Below are 18,730 nucleotides of genomic sequence, written 5' to 3' on the forward strand. Positions count from 1 at the left end.
TGGAACACTGCTTCTGAAGGTGGGCATATGCTGCAAACTGTACAAATGAAGTCAAACACATTGGTGAGAAGAATCTGTCACATATCACCACTTGACCATTCTGTCATCTTACAACCTTAGAGGACGCAGAATGTTTTTGATGCAGCAGACCCGCATACAAAGTCATTTTAATAAAGGAAATAAATCTTTTAACATAGAAGTTACTCTCTTTATTAACAACCACTATTGGTTTAATACTTGCAGTGGTACAGATAGGAAACCAACAATGTACATGCTAAAAAAACACATGCATTCCATGGCAAACATTACACGGTTATGACATTTACTATTAACATTAATATACAAATGCACATATTAATTTACACTATTTAAAGACGTGCAGTACAGTACAAAGCACATCAGTAACTAATTAGTCCTGCTGACCAATCCCTTGGTGTCATATTATGTTAGTCAGATGTGGACAGTGGGTGGGATCAGAACAGACAGAAAAGTTCATCTTGGGGACCCTACACAGATGGTGCACCGCTCATACAATATTGTATTGCTAATATGCCGCAGATTCTGTCAATTTCATTTGAAGCATACTGCTACTTTAAGACATATGATTTAAATAGAGAGAACTATACCTTTCAGCATGTGTTACTTGTGACAGACACCTTCCAGACAGTATAATGGACAGCAAGTAACAGACACTACCTCTAGTTGTGATTCATTTAAGTCATTATGATTCGTGTTCTCTGTTTTTACGTGGTCCAGCAACGTACCAGCAACTATCTCCAATGAATCATACCCCAGTATCCGGTCCCAGAGCAGGAGGAGCTGGTCAGTGGCAAGGTAACCTGAAAATGCACGGACCATCCACTTGAAAGCAATACGTAACCTGCAGGGTCAAACAAAAGGAACAAATGTGTCTGTGTTAAATGGTTCACCAAGTCCTCCATTATTGGGGTTTGTCAATATTGTTTTAACCTAAGCATTTCCAGATAACTGGTATCAATGGAGGGTGACATGGTGGTGTAATTATATAATCAATGTTATTCACTTCACCTATCAGTGGTTTTAATGTTATCGCTGATCAGAGAAGCATGAAAGCTTAAAAGTCTGTTTAGTAATTCAAGACCATGTATAAAAAGAGATATACTTACCTTTCACAGTAAACTACTACTTAAACACATTCCTTACAAAATTACATAATACTGTTAAAAATTCTGTATAAGAAATCATAGAAAAGTATACCAGATTTTTCATTTTAAGTGGTTTAATGTCAATGTCCAAGCACACTCCAATTGATGTAGTGATAATAGTGCACCACTAGATGGTAGTATTTCTTTGGTAATCTATAACTACTTCTCCATTACAGTGTTGCAAGACGCAGATTGACAGATTAGTATTTTCAAGACACAAATTCAGCTTACAGTGCTAACCACAGAGCAATTAAGCCATTCCCCTGTTCTTAGTGAGAACCCTGAAGGTCTGATCTTATAGTGGTAATCACAGAGCCACCAAGCCATGCCTCTGTTCTTAGTGGGAACCCTGGAGGTCTGACCTTACAGTGGTAATCACAGAGCCACCAAGCCATGCCTCTGTTCTTGGTGGGAACCCTGAAGGTCTGACCTTACAGTGGTAATCACAGAGCCACCAAACCATGCCTCAGTTCTTGGTGGGAACCCTGGGGGTCTGTCCAAGGGCGTAACTTTGGCTGGAACATTGGGGGGGTTGAGGTCTCCATCCATTACGGGAGAAACATGATTATTGGGGGGTTGTATTAGCTGGTTTTGATTTATTGGGGGGGCTACCTCTCACAGATAACATAGTTTTATAAACATTTAACAAATATAGATACTAAATGATATTAACCATTTGTATTACAAAATGCAAATAACCATACAATACTCTTAAACCAAGCAGCATTAATACAGCAAAACTCAAACTGCAATTTGCGCGATATGCATATTTTAGATTACAAACGCATAAAACAATAACATTTGCTCCAGTTACAAAGTATAGTTGCGGTACGAACGAACTGCATGCTTACTCAGCATGAACGCACAACTACACCATAAACCCAACAATACTTTGTAGAACTACAGCGTTTAACTATGCATCCAGCATAAAGGAAAGAGAAGAAGAAAAAAAAAAGTGGGGTCCTGCGTGATGCCTCCAATGGCCGAAATAATGCCTGCTCAAAACACTGTACAATTAACAAACCGCTCACTTAACAGCCTTTTCTACAGCGGCCCCCAAATGTGTTATACAGATTTGATCCTAAATTACACCTAATCTACAGTCTTGGGAAGGATAGGAAGAAGAATAAGGCATGAAATGGGTCTTATGTAACTCCGCCCTTTAACTAACACTTTGGCGATTTGTACTCTTCCATCTGTCCCAGGATGTACTGATGTAATTGTCCCTACTGGCCAAAGGGCTCTTGAAGCTTGAGGATCCACCACCAGCACAATGGTTCCCACAGCCAACTCCATCTTCTCCACAAGCCATTTCTGGCGTATTTGAAGAGTTGGTAAGTAGTACCGTATGAAGGCCCTTCAGAATTGGTCGGCTAGAATCTGGCTGTGCCACCATCTTCACAGAGTTAGTAGTGCCAACTCAGGATAGACAACTTGTGGGAGTGCAGAGTCAAGCCGCCACATCAGAAGAGTATTTGGTGTTATGGGGTCTGGATCCGCAATATCAGTTGATACATAACCCAGTGGTTTGGAGTTCAGTATTCCTTCAATCTCCATCATCGGCGGATTAAAACGGAAGTCAATTTGTTGCGCTGTTAGCTGATCCTGGATAACAGGTTGAAGGGCGGCAAAATATTGCTGAAGTTCAGTGTTCGTTCCTTTAAAATTAGTTCCCTGGTCGCATAGAACCTCATGCGGTTGCCCTCTTCTGGAGATGAACTGACGAAGTGCCATCAGGAATCGGTTTCCATGCTTGACAAGTGATTGATATAGACAGCCCGGATGGTAAGACATTTAAATAAGATACCCCACCGCTTCTCATGTCTCCATCCTATTTTTACAGTAAAAGGTTAACCCTAGGAAGGTGTGCCTGCAGCAGGTTTCCAGGCAAATCATCCCAGCCACGGTTTTTGCTCCATAACTGCTGAACTATGATCTTAGCTCTAGTGGTATAAGGTACAAGAAAACCAAGCGGATTGTACTGCTTGGCCAAGATCCGATAAATGCTACGCATGGTAGGTTGAGATGAAGTCAGCAGATCATGTTTGTAGTTTAGAGTATCAGATTGACAATGCCATAGGAGTCCAAGTGCTCGTTCCTCAGGATCTACACTGTCCTGTATGAACCACTTCTCTCTGATCTCGACTCCTGAGGTAAATGGCAGATGATGTCTGTGTAGTTACTGGCCCACTGTGTTAGGTCAAAAGCCCCTTTTGCTAAAAGCTGGCGAAGCTTCTTTACCAATTGCTTCACTCCTTCAGCAGAGGGTAGACTCTGCAGACAATATTGTCTACATAGAAGCACTTCTTGACTGATGTGCGGACATCCCTCCCAGGTACAGTGTGGTCCATCACATGTTTCTGAAGGGCAAATGTCGCACAGCAGGGACTAGAAGTAGTTCCAAATGGGAGGACTTGCCACTGGTAAACATCAGGTGGGTTGTTCCTCCACATGTCTCTCCATAGGAATCTAAGCAGTGTTTTATCCTCCTGCAGAAGCCTCACCTAATGGAACATCCCCTTTATATCACTATTCACAGCAAAGTGGGGTTCTCGAAAACGGAGAACACCCAAGAGCGTTGCACCCAGAACAGGTCCAGGCAACAAATGCTCATTTAGGCTAATGCCATTGTAAAAGAAAGAACAATTAAAAACAATTCTGTTCTTTCCATTGTGTTCTACAAGGTGATGCGGAATGTACCATCCTGGACTAACTGCCACCTCATCTGGAGGTACTTTTCTCACATTACCAGCCTCCAATAACTTACTGATCTCTCTTTGGTAGGCTGTTGCTTTCTCAGGATTGTGGGCAAGCCGCCTTTTGGTTCCGTGCAGATGCCCCAACGCTGCTTCCTTTGGGGCCTCCAAGGGGGGTAGGCTGGTTTTCCATAACAGTGGAGTGGCATATCTCTGGATTCCTCCAACATTGACCCATACAGTTTTGTTCAGATATGCTTCTTTCAACTGTATAAATTTCATTTCCCATCACTAACTATTTACACAGTCAACCATGCAGTAGGGGGTCCAATAAGGGGTTTCTCACCTGTGACCATTTTCAGATGGCAATATATCAAAGAATAAATGGTTTTTTAGAATGAATTTGCATCTGCTTACAGTAACTTCCTCAAATAACAAAAATATAGAAGAATATTGGATGTAGGTGTGGTGGTGACCACACAGCTTGGGGTCAGAATCCGAAAAAAGTGTCTGGGGTTGAACCAAAAACTGATTTTTGCAGGTCCATAACTTCCCCTGAGCTTAATTTTAATGCCACATTCTGAAAGAGAAGGGAAAAGTAGACCAGGAGAGCAATTTTCAACTCTCTAGCATGCTTAGAAATGAAGATATGGTCTCCTGAAAACCCTTACAAATTATAGGAGCGATTTGCGAGTGCAAAAAAAGGGCGTGGCACCCACATTTGAAAGGGCCATAACTTTGGACTGCATCAGAATTTTTCAATAAAACTTGGGGAATTTTCAGTGTTCTCTATAAGGATCAAAAAACCAAGTTTTCATCAAAATCAGGAATGATGCCCATGGAACTTTTCTGGACATTGGTTGATTTGGCACAGACTGACCCTGTCAGGAGTTCAAAAGAAAGACAGCTTTAGGAACAAAGGTGGCCCTCCTCCTCTGTGTCCTGCAACCGGGACATCGGAGCCGGCGTTTGGAGGGGAGCCACTCAAAGACAGAGTTCAGAGATGTGAGGGATCTTTAATGATTCTGAATGCTAGCCTGTGTGTCTGCTGGTCACAGGTGTGTGATAAGGATCTCTAGGGCAGAATAATCTTAGATAACACGTTGACTCGTTGACAGTGCTCTGTAGATGATTTCTGTGCCACATGCTGGTGGAATGGAACCAGCAGATGATGGAGAATGAGATGATCTTCTCTGTGTTGGAGGAGAATTTCATCAGGTGGTCAAAGATGGTGGCCAGATATTTATACTCCTGAACAAGCACTACTGGCTTACCATGGATGAAGGTGGTAACTGCAGCAGGCAGGTCCCTCTGTTTGTTGGTATAAGTCACCACCATCTCCTTGGTTTTACTGACGTTTAGTTCCAGACATGAGGTGTCACACCAGTCCACAAACTTCTGCAGAGCTTGACCATGGTTGTGTGAGGGGCCTGACGGCAGATTCAGGAGGATATCAGCGTACTTCACCAGATGGCAGTTGGGCTGTGCAGTTCTGCAGTCATCCATGTATAAAGATGAAGAGCAGAGGAGACAGCACGCATCCTTGGGGCTTCCCGGTCAAGGTATAAAGAAGGTCAGAGAGAATATTATTTACCAGTACTCTCTGTGATCTGTGGGTCAGAAAGTCCAATATCCACAGGATTAACTGGTAGCCCAGATGAAAGTTGGAGGCGAGTTTAGGGGTTGCAGAGTTGAAAGCTGAGAAATCGGCAAACAAGAGTCTAACTGATGAGTTGGGCCGCTCCAAATGTTTATGCATGGTGTCTATAATGAATGATTTTGTGTCGTTAACACCTTTGTCTGTGCGGTATGCAAATTGAAGCGGGTCCATATGGGAGTTAGTGGTTCTGATGATAAGGTGTTTTATGATAATTTCAAAACTGTTCATAAAAGTTTACCCGTTAAACTACATTGCTTGTATTTGTGTTTGTTGCAATACATCTGCCCTCTCCTGAGGGGTATTTTCCATACATCTCTTAAATCATTCATCCAAGATCAGAAGCCTCATCTCGGATAAGTTAATGGTGGTGAAACTCATCCTGTTAAGTTGGTTTTACTACTGTGTAGTAGATTAGTCTAGCTAGATCCATGATTATGCATGCACACGCTGCTTGAAAAACCCATATATATCGAGTCTAGAAACCTTGATTGGCAAGTCTCTCATTGGCTTCCACAAAACAGGGCACAATTTTTCATGCAATCAGATGTAATATGTACTAGAGGAAACGCATCAGAGCCCAAACCAGAAAAGACAGCTGGAAAAAAAAAAAAGTGTCTGACAAATTAAATGTGTAGATAGTTTTTAGTTATTGTATTTATCACTTGAATGTTGTATTACGTTTCCAATGTTATATTATTTATTTATTTATAATTTATATTAATTATAGATCAAATACAACCACAATCATGCAGGACACAGGAACAAGTACAAACATGACATTTCATTTATAAATGTATATATATATATATATATATATATATATATATATATATATATATATATATATATAGTGTGTGTGTGTGTGTTTGTCAATTTTATGTATATGAAATGTAGGAAATCTTTAATATTTATAAAACATTCCTTTTGAAGCTAGTAAGAAGGCAGCAGACAAAACCTTTGGAAATTCTGGGTAATGGGAATGTTAATTTGTTAATGTTAATGGGAATGAGTAATTTTAAAATTCTTCATAAAACTGTAATCTTATTGCATATACATTACCTGCAAAGGGATAAAATGCATCTTTAATTTCCTGCACTCGTAGGTGTCCGGGAAAAACAATTGTAAATTGCCTGGCAAACTGTACTCTTTGATATATTTTCCGCATCGCCTACAGTATACAAAAAAGGCCTGCTTGCAAAATTTCTCAAGGCAATGCACATTGTCTATGTGGCTGTGAGAGCCCAACTTCACCTAGTTGGACTTACATATATGGAGCTAATAAATCTTTAAGATATAATATTTCATCTCGGCTGAAGCGGTATCTTTCAAAAAGAATATCATGCAGCAACAATAAAGGATCTTTCCGATCACGCAAAACCCTCTCAATTTGAAATTCCTTTCTTATTATTTATGCACCGATTGCAATTGGTCGCTCATCCATGAATAGCGAGGCCATGACTGAACGGATTTCCATGTACGGACACTGATTAAGTGTGTGAGCTAATCCTTGTTTACGTAGAACAAACCTGATCTGAGCAAGTTTGAGGATTTGGATGTGCTGCTACTGTATGACAACACATCCAGTAAAAGTTTTCAAACATCCAGGTCATTTGTTCATTAAAGCAATTAGCTAAAGTGACAATAGATGTGGTGTCCTTAGTCACGACTGAAATGCTCAATTGAGTGTCGTTGGCATAGGAGTGATAATTAACATTATGCTTTCTCATTATGTTACCTAATGGCAGCATATAGAAAGAAAACATTAAAGGACCAAGAACAGATCCCTGTGGTACTCCATTTTTGACTGGTGACATAGACAATGGAGTAAAATTATTCCACACTTGAACATATTGATATTGATTAGCCATATATGATTTAAACCACTTCAACACTTTTCCACACAACATCAAATTTAAGTCTTTGAATGAGAGTAAAATTGTCAACCATGTCAAAGGCTGCACTAACATCCAAAAGCTTTACTACAGCCACATTGTCAGCATCCATTGCCATTGTTATATCATTTACGATTTTAGTCAAGACTGTTGTGGTGCCATGTCCCGGGCTAATACCCGACTGTCATTTATCCAGTATGTTATGTGTTTCCACATATGACTGAAGTTAAGCAGTCATATGTGGAATTAACTTCTCTAGAACATACATGGTACATTACAGACAGGTCTGTAATTGCCAAGCTCCTATAGATCCAAACTCGGTCTCTTCAGTTGTGGTCTGATTATTGCTACTTTAAATTGGTCAGGCACATCACCTGAGGACAAGGACGCATTCATTATGGCAGTTATAGGTCTTCCTATGGAAGACCTATAGTTATACAATTCCCATGGATTCCTTTCGAAGTTATGTGGGGATTGGGTCCAGTGGACAAGTGGTCAATTTGGTTTTACTTACTATAATATTTAACTCCTGTTCATTGATTAAATCAAAAACATTAAGGGTGTGTGCACATTCTGTTTGCATCAAGTTATTTGTAAGGCATTTGAACATATCTGAAGTCTAAATCATTGTAATTAATGATTTATGGACATAAAGAAGCCTATAAATAGTTCACTATCAATATTACCCGATAGCAGAGGTTCAGCCTTATTTGATGGATAAGCTATTGTCTCAAAAAGGTAGTGAGGGTTATTTCTATTGTGATCAGTAAGGATACAGTAGTAGGCTGAATGCACCTAATAGGGGCTTGCTTGAATTGTTGCAGCTTGTCAGGCCATGCCAACTTCAACACCTCTAAATCCATAAATCTAATCTGTGGCACTCCTGTTTGTAAACCATGGAGAATGTCTGGAGGTTTTGACAACTTTATTTTTCAAAGGCGCCATTTTATCCAAAACCTGACTAAGCACTGTATTGAAGCCATATGTAGGGTGACCATACTGCCCCCAAGTTTTTTGGTAGTACTGCATCTCAGGTACGCATAGCGTGAATGTATTGTGCACCCATGCAAGGGATTAACGCAACACATACATGACTTGCAGTACCACCAAAAACTGGGGGGGCAGTGCTGTCACCTTTTGTCACAGGACTGTGTGTTTATATATGGTACAGGTAGTAGTTAAAGTAGCATCTGATTTTTTTTTTTTAAGAATGAGTGGCCGGAAGAACTGTATGTTTTCAGAGGCAAGAGAAAGTATTGCGAGCACTATTGTGTCCCTCGGTATACAGTGTCTTCAAAATTTAATGGCAATGTGTATAAAGCACAATGAAATTCTTACTTGATTAATTTCATAAACAACGTTATTTTTCAGTAAAATTCTGGTATTTATAAATCTTGGTGATAAAATTTGTTTATTTGTCTGTTTAAATCACTCATGAATAGATGAGAAATTGATTTATTTAGAAAAAAAAAAGATTCTATATAAATACTGTAATACTTTTTTTCCAATATTGTGCAGCCTAATTACAAAATACTAACTTACTATGAGATTTCTAACAACATTTAACTTGGAGTAGTAAAATGATATGTGTATACAGAGAGCTACTAAAACATTGTGGAGCAATAGTTAGAAGCGCCCGCCACCGCAGTCCATTGGTGAATCACCAGACCACACTATTGGCTGAATTCAAGACTGCTTTTATATCTCTAGAGACAAATATCCTGCAAGCTATGGTGTCTGATCATGGGCAGCGGATTACTGCGATTGAATATAGTGATAACTAGCTCGGGGCGGCATGGTGGTGCAGTGGTTAGCACTGTTGCCTCACACTTCTGGGACCCGGGTTCGAGTATCCGCCTGGGTCACATGTGTGTGGAGTTTGCATGTTCTCCCCATGTCGTCGTGGGGTTTTCTACGGGTACTCCGGTTTCCCCCCACAGTCCAAAAACATGCTGAGGCTAATTGGAGTTGCTAAATTGCCTATAGGAGTGCATGCGTGAATGAATGGTGTGTGAGTGTGCCCTGTGATGGGCTGGCCCCCCATCCTGGGTTTTCCCTGCCTCGTGCCCATTGATTCTGAGATAGGCTCCGGACCCCCAGCGACCCATTAGGATAAGCGGTTTGGAAAATGGATGGATGGATAACTAGCTCAGCGAACGCATACAATCACTGGAAACAACATGTGCGGATCTACCAGATAGCAATGCCAAGTTAAAGGCTAAAACCGCTCATCTTGAGGCATGAAACCTAATAATATAAAATTGTGTGGCCTACCAGAGTCAGCAGAAGGCCCCGATGCAAGTGCTTTCTTCTCCAAGCTACTGTCTAAGGTTCAGGGTGATTAAGTCTTGCCCACTCCACCAGAACTTCATAAAGCCTATTGCCCCCCATGGCTATACCGATGTCTGGGGAGAAGCCATGGGCAGACATAATCTGTTTTCTTTGCTACCAGTCTAAAGAATAGGTTGTCCGTGAGGTCCGTAGAAGGAGGGGGAGCTGCAGTACCATGGGAAGGCCATTAGCGTCTATGAAGATTACACCCCTGAAGTCACTAAGTAGTGCTCCTCATACCGAGGGGTCATTGCAGAACTGTGAAATTGGTTAATTTTAAAACATTTCAGAGTGCTTAGTGTTATGACCTGCGCATCCAGTCCTCGTGTATGCAACGCCCCCTGATCATCCACGTGTGCTTCCCCGATCGAGATCACCTGATTCCTGTTATTTTCAACTCGTCTTATGTATTTCAGTCTGCGTTCAAGTCAGTTTCCCAAGGTCTGTCATTGATGTTGTCCATCGTGCTGTACCCTGCCCTGTCTTCTGGAATTAAAACCCCATTCCTGACTCCACAGCTTTGCTGCCTTCCTGCCGGCCATCCCCTGCTGGCCCTGAGTTGGCAGTTCCTGCTCTGCCCGAGGTGCCTGCCATGGCCCCGTCTCCAGCTAGGGCCCCACTCCCTGCTTCTGCTGCCACACCACCTGCTGCACCGCCCGAGGCGCTACCTCCACCTGCTGCACTGCCCCAGGCTCCTGCTGCACAGCCTGCAGCTCTGCCTGAATCCACGCCTCCAGCTGCTGCTCCCCCCGAGGCGCCGCCTCCTGCTTCGTCCCAAGCGCCTGCTTTGTCCATCCTTGAGGCGCCTGCTATGGCCCCTCTCCCTCCGCTCGTCCCTGCTCCACCCGAGGCCCCTCTGCCTCCGCCCGCGGCTCCACCCGCGCTCGTGACTCCGGCCCTTGTGACTCCGGCCCCGGTCCATGTCCCCAAGGAGGTTCCGAACTTCTCGACCACCGCTACTTCCTCCTTGGAGGTGGAGGAGCTCGATTGGGACCCCTCAGGGACCTTCCTCATGACTCCTCCACCCTTGCCTAGGCATAGTCGACCCCGGCCTAAGCCCCGCCTTTCAGTGTCCTGAAAGGGGAGAGGACACAGGCGCAGGGCTAGGGTCCCACCCACTTTGCCCCCTGGCTTGCCCTAGCTAGGGTTCGGCTGTCGCCTGCGGGTCCCCCTCCGACGCCTCGTTGCCCAGCCACGGTTCCACATCCGACTCCTCTTTGGTCGTCTGCAGGTTCCCCCACTGCGGCTCCTCGGTCACCTGCGGGTCCCCCCACTCCAGCGTGTCAGTGGACGTCACCCATGCTCGCTGTGGCTACGCCGTCGCCTGTGCAGCTCTCCCTCCCTCCTTGCCTTTGCCGGTGTCCCCTCCGGCTTCCTTGTCTCCTCCCCCTGATACCCCCTCCGACTCCCTCCTTGTCTCCTTCACCTGTTCCTCGGTCCCCTCTTGCTCCAGTCTCCCAGTCGCCTGTGGCCCCTCCAGCATGGGGCCCGTCGCCCACTGTGGCTCACGATCGTGATCACCCATTTTCTGTTATTTTTGGCTCGTCTTCTGTATTTCAGCCCACGTTCAAGTTAGTTTCCAAAGGTTTGTCATTGATATTGTCCATTGTGCCCTGCCCTGTCTTCTGGAATAAAACCCCCATTCCTGACTCCACGGCTTCGCTGCCTTCCTGCCAGCCGAGCGATCGTCACACTTAGAGATATTGTCAGGTTTTATTGGTTTGTTCAAACGTGAGACTCCAGCATGCTACATAGCCATCTAGCTAACTGTCCTATTTCTTTCATGCTCCATTTGCAATTACTTTTACAAGCATGCATGTAACCTAATGGCCAGTATACACTCTCTACATCTGGGTGTCCAAACTGCAGGCGTAAGAGGCCAGCAAGAGTGTGCATCATTTTCACTTGGATTATAGCTTTTCTATTTGTTTTCCAGTTATGCAAGTTAAACTGATTAGGCTATAATTTGCTGGATTACTTCTATCCCCCTTTTTGAATATGGGCGTTATATTAGCATTCTTCCAATCAAAAGGTACCACAGAAATATTTGTTTTTTGTTCTTGAAACATTTTGCCATAACTCCAACTTTATGGATTTCGTTGCATCAACTTTGAAAAAAAAATCTATGTGTCAATTAACCTGTATTGGGAAGCCAGGTCTCCAACTCCAAGAAAATGCGAGGCATTGCTTTGCCTAACTTCCATCATTACTGAGGCAGTAATATTAGCAAGCTACTCTTATGGATTAATAACCCAGATGCTGAACTTCCCTTTTGGGCTTGTATGGAAACAGACTCCTCACGGCTATCACTCCACTTAGTGATTGTACAGACAATCCCATTGTTACGAACACTATCAAAATTTGGACCCAGTTTAGGAAGCCTTTTGGTCTACATGGGTCCTCAATCTTAGCCCTTATCATAAATAACCATCTATTTCTTCTATCTTGTTCTGAATTAGCCATCCAGTTATGGGCCAAAAATGGCCTTACCACTGTTAGAGTACTTTGCGACAAAGATGTTTTCTATTCATTTGCTGACTTGGAGGAGAAATTCAGTCGCTTTTGCCAGTTTCAAAGAAAGCATTTTATACAAAAAACCATTTCCTCAGTTGCAACCCCTGCCCCCTCCCCCCAGACTCCATAACTAACACTCTCCTATCTTTGAACCACCATAAAAAAGGACTTGCTTAAAGTATTTATGAAGCCATCCTCTCTCTTAATCTTAAACCCACTACTAGTATACAAAGTTCATGGGGAAAAGACCTGGGATGTGATATCTCTGGTTAGAGTCAAGACCACACTCTTAAGTTGATCCATTCATCTTCCATTTGTTTTACAATGTAAAGCCCTGCTCAGGGTCAATCACACTAACTCCAGGCTGGCAAGGATCTACCCAGGCAGAGGTGCAAGCAATCACCTGCTGACCTAATGCATATGTTTTGGCCTTTTATATTTTCATGTAAAATATTCAATGTGCCAAAAGTATACTAAATATGGTTATGACCTACAGCCCTATTTGGGATCCCTCCCATGCCAAACACACCTGTAGCCACACAGCATGTTATTGCCTTCATCACCTAACTGGCCAGGTGACTTATCCTTCTATAATAGAAGCATACCTCCCACCCACGCACAATCAGTGGATCCGAGAAATATTGCATTGTGCCAAGCTAGAAAAATTAAGATTCTCATTAAAAAGCTCTCTTTAAATCCTTCTATAAAACTTGGAACACATTAGTACTTTGAGTATACTCCCAGAAAATTAAACTGGACCAGTCATGCAACCTAAATCACAGTACTCAAAAAGTACCTCTTTGGTCTGTTATATGCATACTTTAATCTGACTCTACTCATTCAGTCATTCATTCGTGTATGTCTTTTTTTAAGTCATTGTTAGTTGAATTATTTCTTATGATTTTATCTATCCATCCATCTATCCATCCATCCCTCCCTCCCTCCCTCCCATTTAATGCTTGAGGGTGTGATAATGGTAGGGGTAGAGAACTAAATAGATTTGCCCATGATTGGTAGTTCATGATACCTTAGGTTAATGTAGTACATGAATGTTCATTTTTAGAGCCTTGTGGGAAGAATGCAGAGAAATTAGCAGTCAGAATGGAATTCTCGATGTGAGGAGTATGGGGGAGTAAGGATAAAGATGAAGGTCAGGAAAGAGGCACTCACGGCTGAGCTCCCATCTCACGCAGGTGATAGAAAAGCTGGGGCAGGTGGATTTGCAGTAGCTTCTCAAACTGGAGACACAGTGACACAATGCCCTACAGAAACACACACACAGATGATTCAATTGCAGCCGCGCTCACACACACACACACACGTACAGCTTTGTAATTATATCTTTGTGGGGACTCTCCATTCATTTCTATGGGGAAAACTTTAATCACAACATGACAACCTTAACCCTTACCCAGCCCTAACCTTTGCACTATTTGTTAATTGTTTGTTGTGTGTTGTACATACATGTTTGCAATGGAGGAGCTGCTTTTATTGTCACTGTACATGTGTATGGTGGCAATAAATGGCATTCTTCTTCTATAACCAACTAAACACTTTTTACTTTTTTATTGCTTTCACAGATCTTTGTGGGGATCTGAAAAATGGTACCCACAACGTCAAACAAAAAGGTTTTTATTACATTTTGGGGGACGTTTGGTCCCCACAACGTAATATAAACCTAATCCACACACACACAGCTCATAAATTTCTATCATTGTAGGGACTCTATATTCATTTCTATGGGCATAACCCTAAGCCTAACTATAACACCCTTAACCCCTACCCAACGCTAACCTCAACCATAAGTAACCAAACAACCAGACTTTTGACATTTTTAGTTTTTTGATTACATTCACAGATGTTTATAAATTTGTCACCACAGAATAAGAGGTTTTGGTCCCCATATTGTAATATACACATGACCACACACACACACCTACACACTGTCAGACTCACTGAGGGAGAGGAGGAGATGGAGTGCAGCCTGAAGAAGTAGCGCACATACATCTCCCTGAAGATTATGTATAGCTGGGAAGGTTCATTGTACAGGAAGCAGAGGGGGGCCACTGTAACAGAGCCAAGGACATTGTGGGAGACTTAAAGGACGTTTCAATATAACCTACTTTATCGTTAACCAATACTTAAAAAAGTACTTCTTCAGGTAGAGCAAGAGTTTTCCAAAAAAAAAATTAAAGATTGCATAAACTTTTTATACTTTAATGGCTAAACACGATACCTGTAATATATAAACCTGCCAAGTCAAATTCCCTCACTAAGCTCATTTACCTGCAGTCAAGAAACAGTTGCAGGTCTGATTAGAACAAAAATCCTTACCATACATAGAGAAGCCATGAAAGGGAATGACACCTTCAAGAAAATACAAAAGTACATATGTTAAACAATAAATCTTTACTAGCAGCCATCCAGTTTTGTCTGCACAGAATTCTTACCATTGGGTGGGTAAACCAGAGCATATTCCTCAGTTCCCTGCTTGTCTGTTGGAGATCACATGGTTAGTATATGTGAGCCACAAGTGTTCTGGTCTAAAGCAGGCATTACCTCAATGCTCTCACCCTGGATGGAGGACTTGGGAGGTGTGGCACTGTTGTAGATGAAATGCTCCAGAACTGTTGTATCCCGTGAAAAACACAGCAAGATCTGATAGTACACACATACACACACATATAAATGCATACACAAAGTTATACCCCACACTCATTTATCAGGAACGATTCTCACTCATTTTTTTAAATATAGTTAAACATGATTAAATTGTAGGTTATTTTAGTGTCCGGACAGCAAAGTCCAAAACAAAAATACACAATGTTAGTACGACCAATTTTAATGGTATGAGACTGAAACTAGAAAGTAAACTGGATGGAGTTAAATAACAAAACTGTTGAAGAGGCATAGGAATTTTTTTAAAGCACATTATTACCAGCACAAAGGGACTACATATCTGTGTCCAGCAATGCTAAATCTAGGCAACTAGAATGTGGTTTTCTACTGAAATTAAGTTGAAAGTCAGGAGGAAAAGGGCTCTGTACCACAAATATTAAATAACTAATGACATCGTAATTAAGCAGATGTATCTAATAGGAGTGTAATTGTACACGTATTTGTACCGAAAATGTTCTGTATGGATCTTTCTGTTCGGAATGCATATGTACAATATTTATATTGCACAGTTCTAATATGAAGGTGAAAGCTGCTAATGTGAATGCAGTACAGATCAGGTAAAGTTAATTTTCTAAATGTGCACCTTAATGGATATTTATTTTATTTTTTATTTACTTGAGAGAATATTTATTTTGATTTATTTTTAAGTAAATGTTTCTTTTTTATAAGTAAGTTGCAGAGGTATTGACAGAGACTTTTTATTACGAAAGTCTTACTTTTTCAGCAAAACTAAGCTCACAATAAATAAATTGCAGGGCCCTGATGGCATCTTACGTATAGCTTTAAAAGAGATGAAGGGTATTATTTGCCAACCTTTAACTTTACTATTTTAGAAATCCTTATCGGCGGGTGTGGTACCTTCTGATTGGAAGCGTGCTAATATAATGCCCATATTCAAAAACGGGGATAGAAGTAATCGCTCAAACTATAGACCAATTGGTTACTTGCATGACTGGAAAAGTACTGGAAACTATAATGCAAATGAAAATGGCAGATTACCTGGATTCAAATAACATTCAGACGGATAGTCAACATGGATTTAGGAGAGGTAGATCCTGTTTAACCCTCTGGGGTCTAGGGGTAGGGAACACACTGACTGGGGCATGGTGACACATTTCTTTCAATATCATAAACTTAATTCATGGCAAATAAATTATTTCTTATATATTTGTTTTGGCATTAAACATCTTAATCTTAGTGTACTTTGTACATATGCCAGATTTATGTGAAGTTTGTAATTTGACATCAAAGCATAGATATTGCAAAATGCAGTTTGAAACACTTTCAGAAATATTATAAAAGTACATAGTAAGCAATGGTGACAGTTTGTTTTGATCCCAGATATTTGATCACCAAAGTCTTGGCTACATGAAGATGGCTAAATGGTGTAGTTTCAACATTTGATTTGATAAATAAATAAGAAAAACCTAATTTATGTCACTATTTCTGGGCTCCTTTCATTGAATACGTAGCAACTTTCATGTGTATGCATGAGCCATTCACACCTGGCCACATCCCCCCCCTCCCCTTTTATGGCGCTGATGTATTTGGATCGTGTTTCACCACTGCGTTGTTCATCAAATTACCATGCGAGTGCGATTTGAATACGCGGAAATGTGGCTATTTAGAATGTGAATAGCGATGCAGGTAAAACAAAGAAAGGTGACATGGTTTACTTTTTTACCTATTCAACCTAATTTAAAAAACTTTAATATTTCCAACAATTCATGTTTTGAAAAGAAGACAGATTGCGGATTTAGTCAGTGTTTTTTCAGCGAGATATAAACTGAAATAGACAAGAAAAATACCCTGCGTCACCACCGACGCACTGACCTCAGAGGGTTAAAAAAGTTCACTTCAGTTTTTTGAGGAAGCTACAGGAGATATTGATTATAAAAAGGGCTATAATGTGATCTATTAGATTTCCATAAGGACTTTGATGTTGTCCCGCAGAAATTACTTATGTTTCAGCTCAAAGCAGCAGGGAATTTAAGAACTGTAGCAGCTTGGATTGAAAACAGGAAGCAGCATGTAGTTATTAGAGGCACAATGTCACAGTGGACCTGTATTTGTAGTGGGGTACCCCAGGGTTCAGTTTTAGGACCAATATTTTTGGTAATTTACATAAACGATATCGACACTAATATATACAGTAAATTGGTTAAATTTGCAGACTACACCAAGGCAGACGGTATAGCAGACACTGAATTAGCAGCACAGAGGCTACAGCCAAATCTTGATTTAATTTGTGACTGGGCTGATACCTGCTAGATGAAATTTAATGTAGACAAATGTAAGGTAATCCATGCAGTGAGGACAATTATAAAGAACTGAAATAAAGAAAGTTGATTTTCTTGATTTCCCACTCTCAACAATGTGGGGATGCTGGGATATATCTTTAGGTATGTGGAGTTTAAGTCAAGGGATGTGAAACCAGTCTCTACACTGTATGGGTTTTTGTGTGATGCTGGTCAGGTTATTCTACCTGTTGCCTGTAAATGGGGTGATATCTCTTCTCCTTCTCCATCGTGCTGGCACACTATTTTAAAAAATATTAGGCGGGCTTCCAGAAATCCCTATAACCAGCACATTCAGTTTAGTATTGGCACAGGATGTACTGCACTCCACGATTGCGCTTCGCTTTAGCTCTTGATCTTGGTCCCCTTTGTAAACTGTGCCCACTTTAGAGCCCTTGGTACTTGGTACCACATCTTCTGGGAATGTCCACCTGTGGCCAATTTCTGGCACGCGGTTTCCTCCTTTATTTCTGATCTGCAAGATGTGACTGTCCCTTGTTCACCTCAATCTATATTACTCTTGGATTTCTCTCTTCTTTCCTTTTCCCCTTCTCTGCAGCAGATGATTTCTTTATCTTCTGTTGCTGCAAAGCTGCTGCTTGTCTCAAGGTGGAAAGACCCAAGCCATTGCACTTTCATAGTCTGGAGGGCTTCCCTGTACAATCTGATCATGTTGGAGATGTTTGCTGCTTGAATAAATGGTGTCTCTGATGTCACTATAAATAATTGGAAGCGCAATGCTTCACTTGTACAAGGGTACATCGAGGAGAGCACATCGCCTAATGTGTTTGGTTAATTTTGATATGGCTATGTAGGTATGCGTATGTATACATATATGCAAATATATTTTTGGCTACAAGAATGATTCCTGGTCTTACAGGAATGACTTATGAGGAGTGGTTAGCAAAGCTGAATCTGTTCAGCCATCAGCAAAGGAGAATAAGGGAGGACATGATCCAGGTATATAAGATTCTAACAGATCTGAATGCCGTTCAACCAAATAGTCACTTCAATATTAGTTTAAATACAACAATTCATGGCCATAGGTGGAAATTAGCGGGACAACATTTTAAACTGGATTTGAAAAAGCACTTTTTCTTTACATAGCATATAGTTGGAGTGTGGAATAGTCTTCCTATTAGTGTAGTGCAAGCTAAAACCTTGGGTTCCTTTAAATCAGAGCCAGATAAGATGTACAACTTTAAGCTATTAGTTGAATTCTCCCCAAGCAAACCTGATGGGCCAGATGGCCTTCCCTCGTTTTATGTTTTGTAAAATTACTATTAATTATTTTAGAAATCTGTGATAAGGCATAGATGGTTCATTTTGTAAACATTACTGGTATGAAAGCATCTTACCAATCTTCAGTTGGTAAATATAAAAACTGAAAGCACACCAGCTTGCTACTCTGGAGGCCCAAATATGATTAAACAACTGTGCTTCATCTGAGATGTTACCGAGTAGCAGCAACAGTTGC

At 41.3% G+C, this 18,730-nt stretch overlaps 1 protein-coding gene across 2 annotated transcripts in view; it reads right to left on the minus strand.

Annotated features, from left to right (window-relative positions):
• tbc1d19 (TBC1 domain family, member 19) overlaps nucleotides 1-18,730 on the minus strand; it is a 36,049-nt gene that overhangs the window by 2,200 nt on the left and 15,119 nt on the right. For both annotated transcript variants that reach the window (XM_048971902.1, XM_048971901.1), the window contains exons 14-19: nucleotides 14,851-14,935; nucleotides 14,728-14,772; nucleotides 14,612-14,644; nucleotides 14,234-14,343; nucleotides 13,448-13,539; nucleotides 765-880 (exon numbers count right to left, since the gene is read on the minus strand). In XM_048971902.1, the coding sequence (XP_048827859.1) occupies nucleotides 765-880; nucleotides 13,448-13,539; nucleotides 14,234-14,343; nucleotides 14,612-14,644; nucleotides 14,728-14,772; nucleotides 14,851-14,935 (481 nt within the window). The remainder of the gene's footprint in view (nucleotides 1-764; nucleotides 881-13,447; nucleotides 13,540-14,233; nucleotides 14,344-14,611; nucleotides 14,645-14,727; nucleotides 14,773-14,850; nucleotides 14,936-18,730) is intronic.

This window comes from Brienomyrus brachyistius, chromosome 12 (genome assembly GCF_023856365.1).
Source record: "Brienomyrus brachyistius isolate T26 chromosome 12, BBRACH_0.4, whole genome shotgun sequence".
NCBI lineage: Eukaryota > Metazoa > Chordata > Actinopteri > Osteoglossiformes > Mormyridae > Brienomyrus > Brienomyrus brachyistius.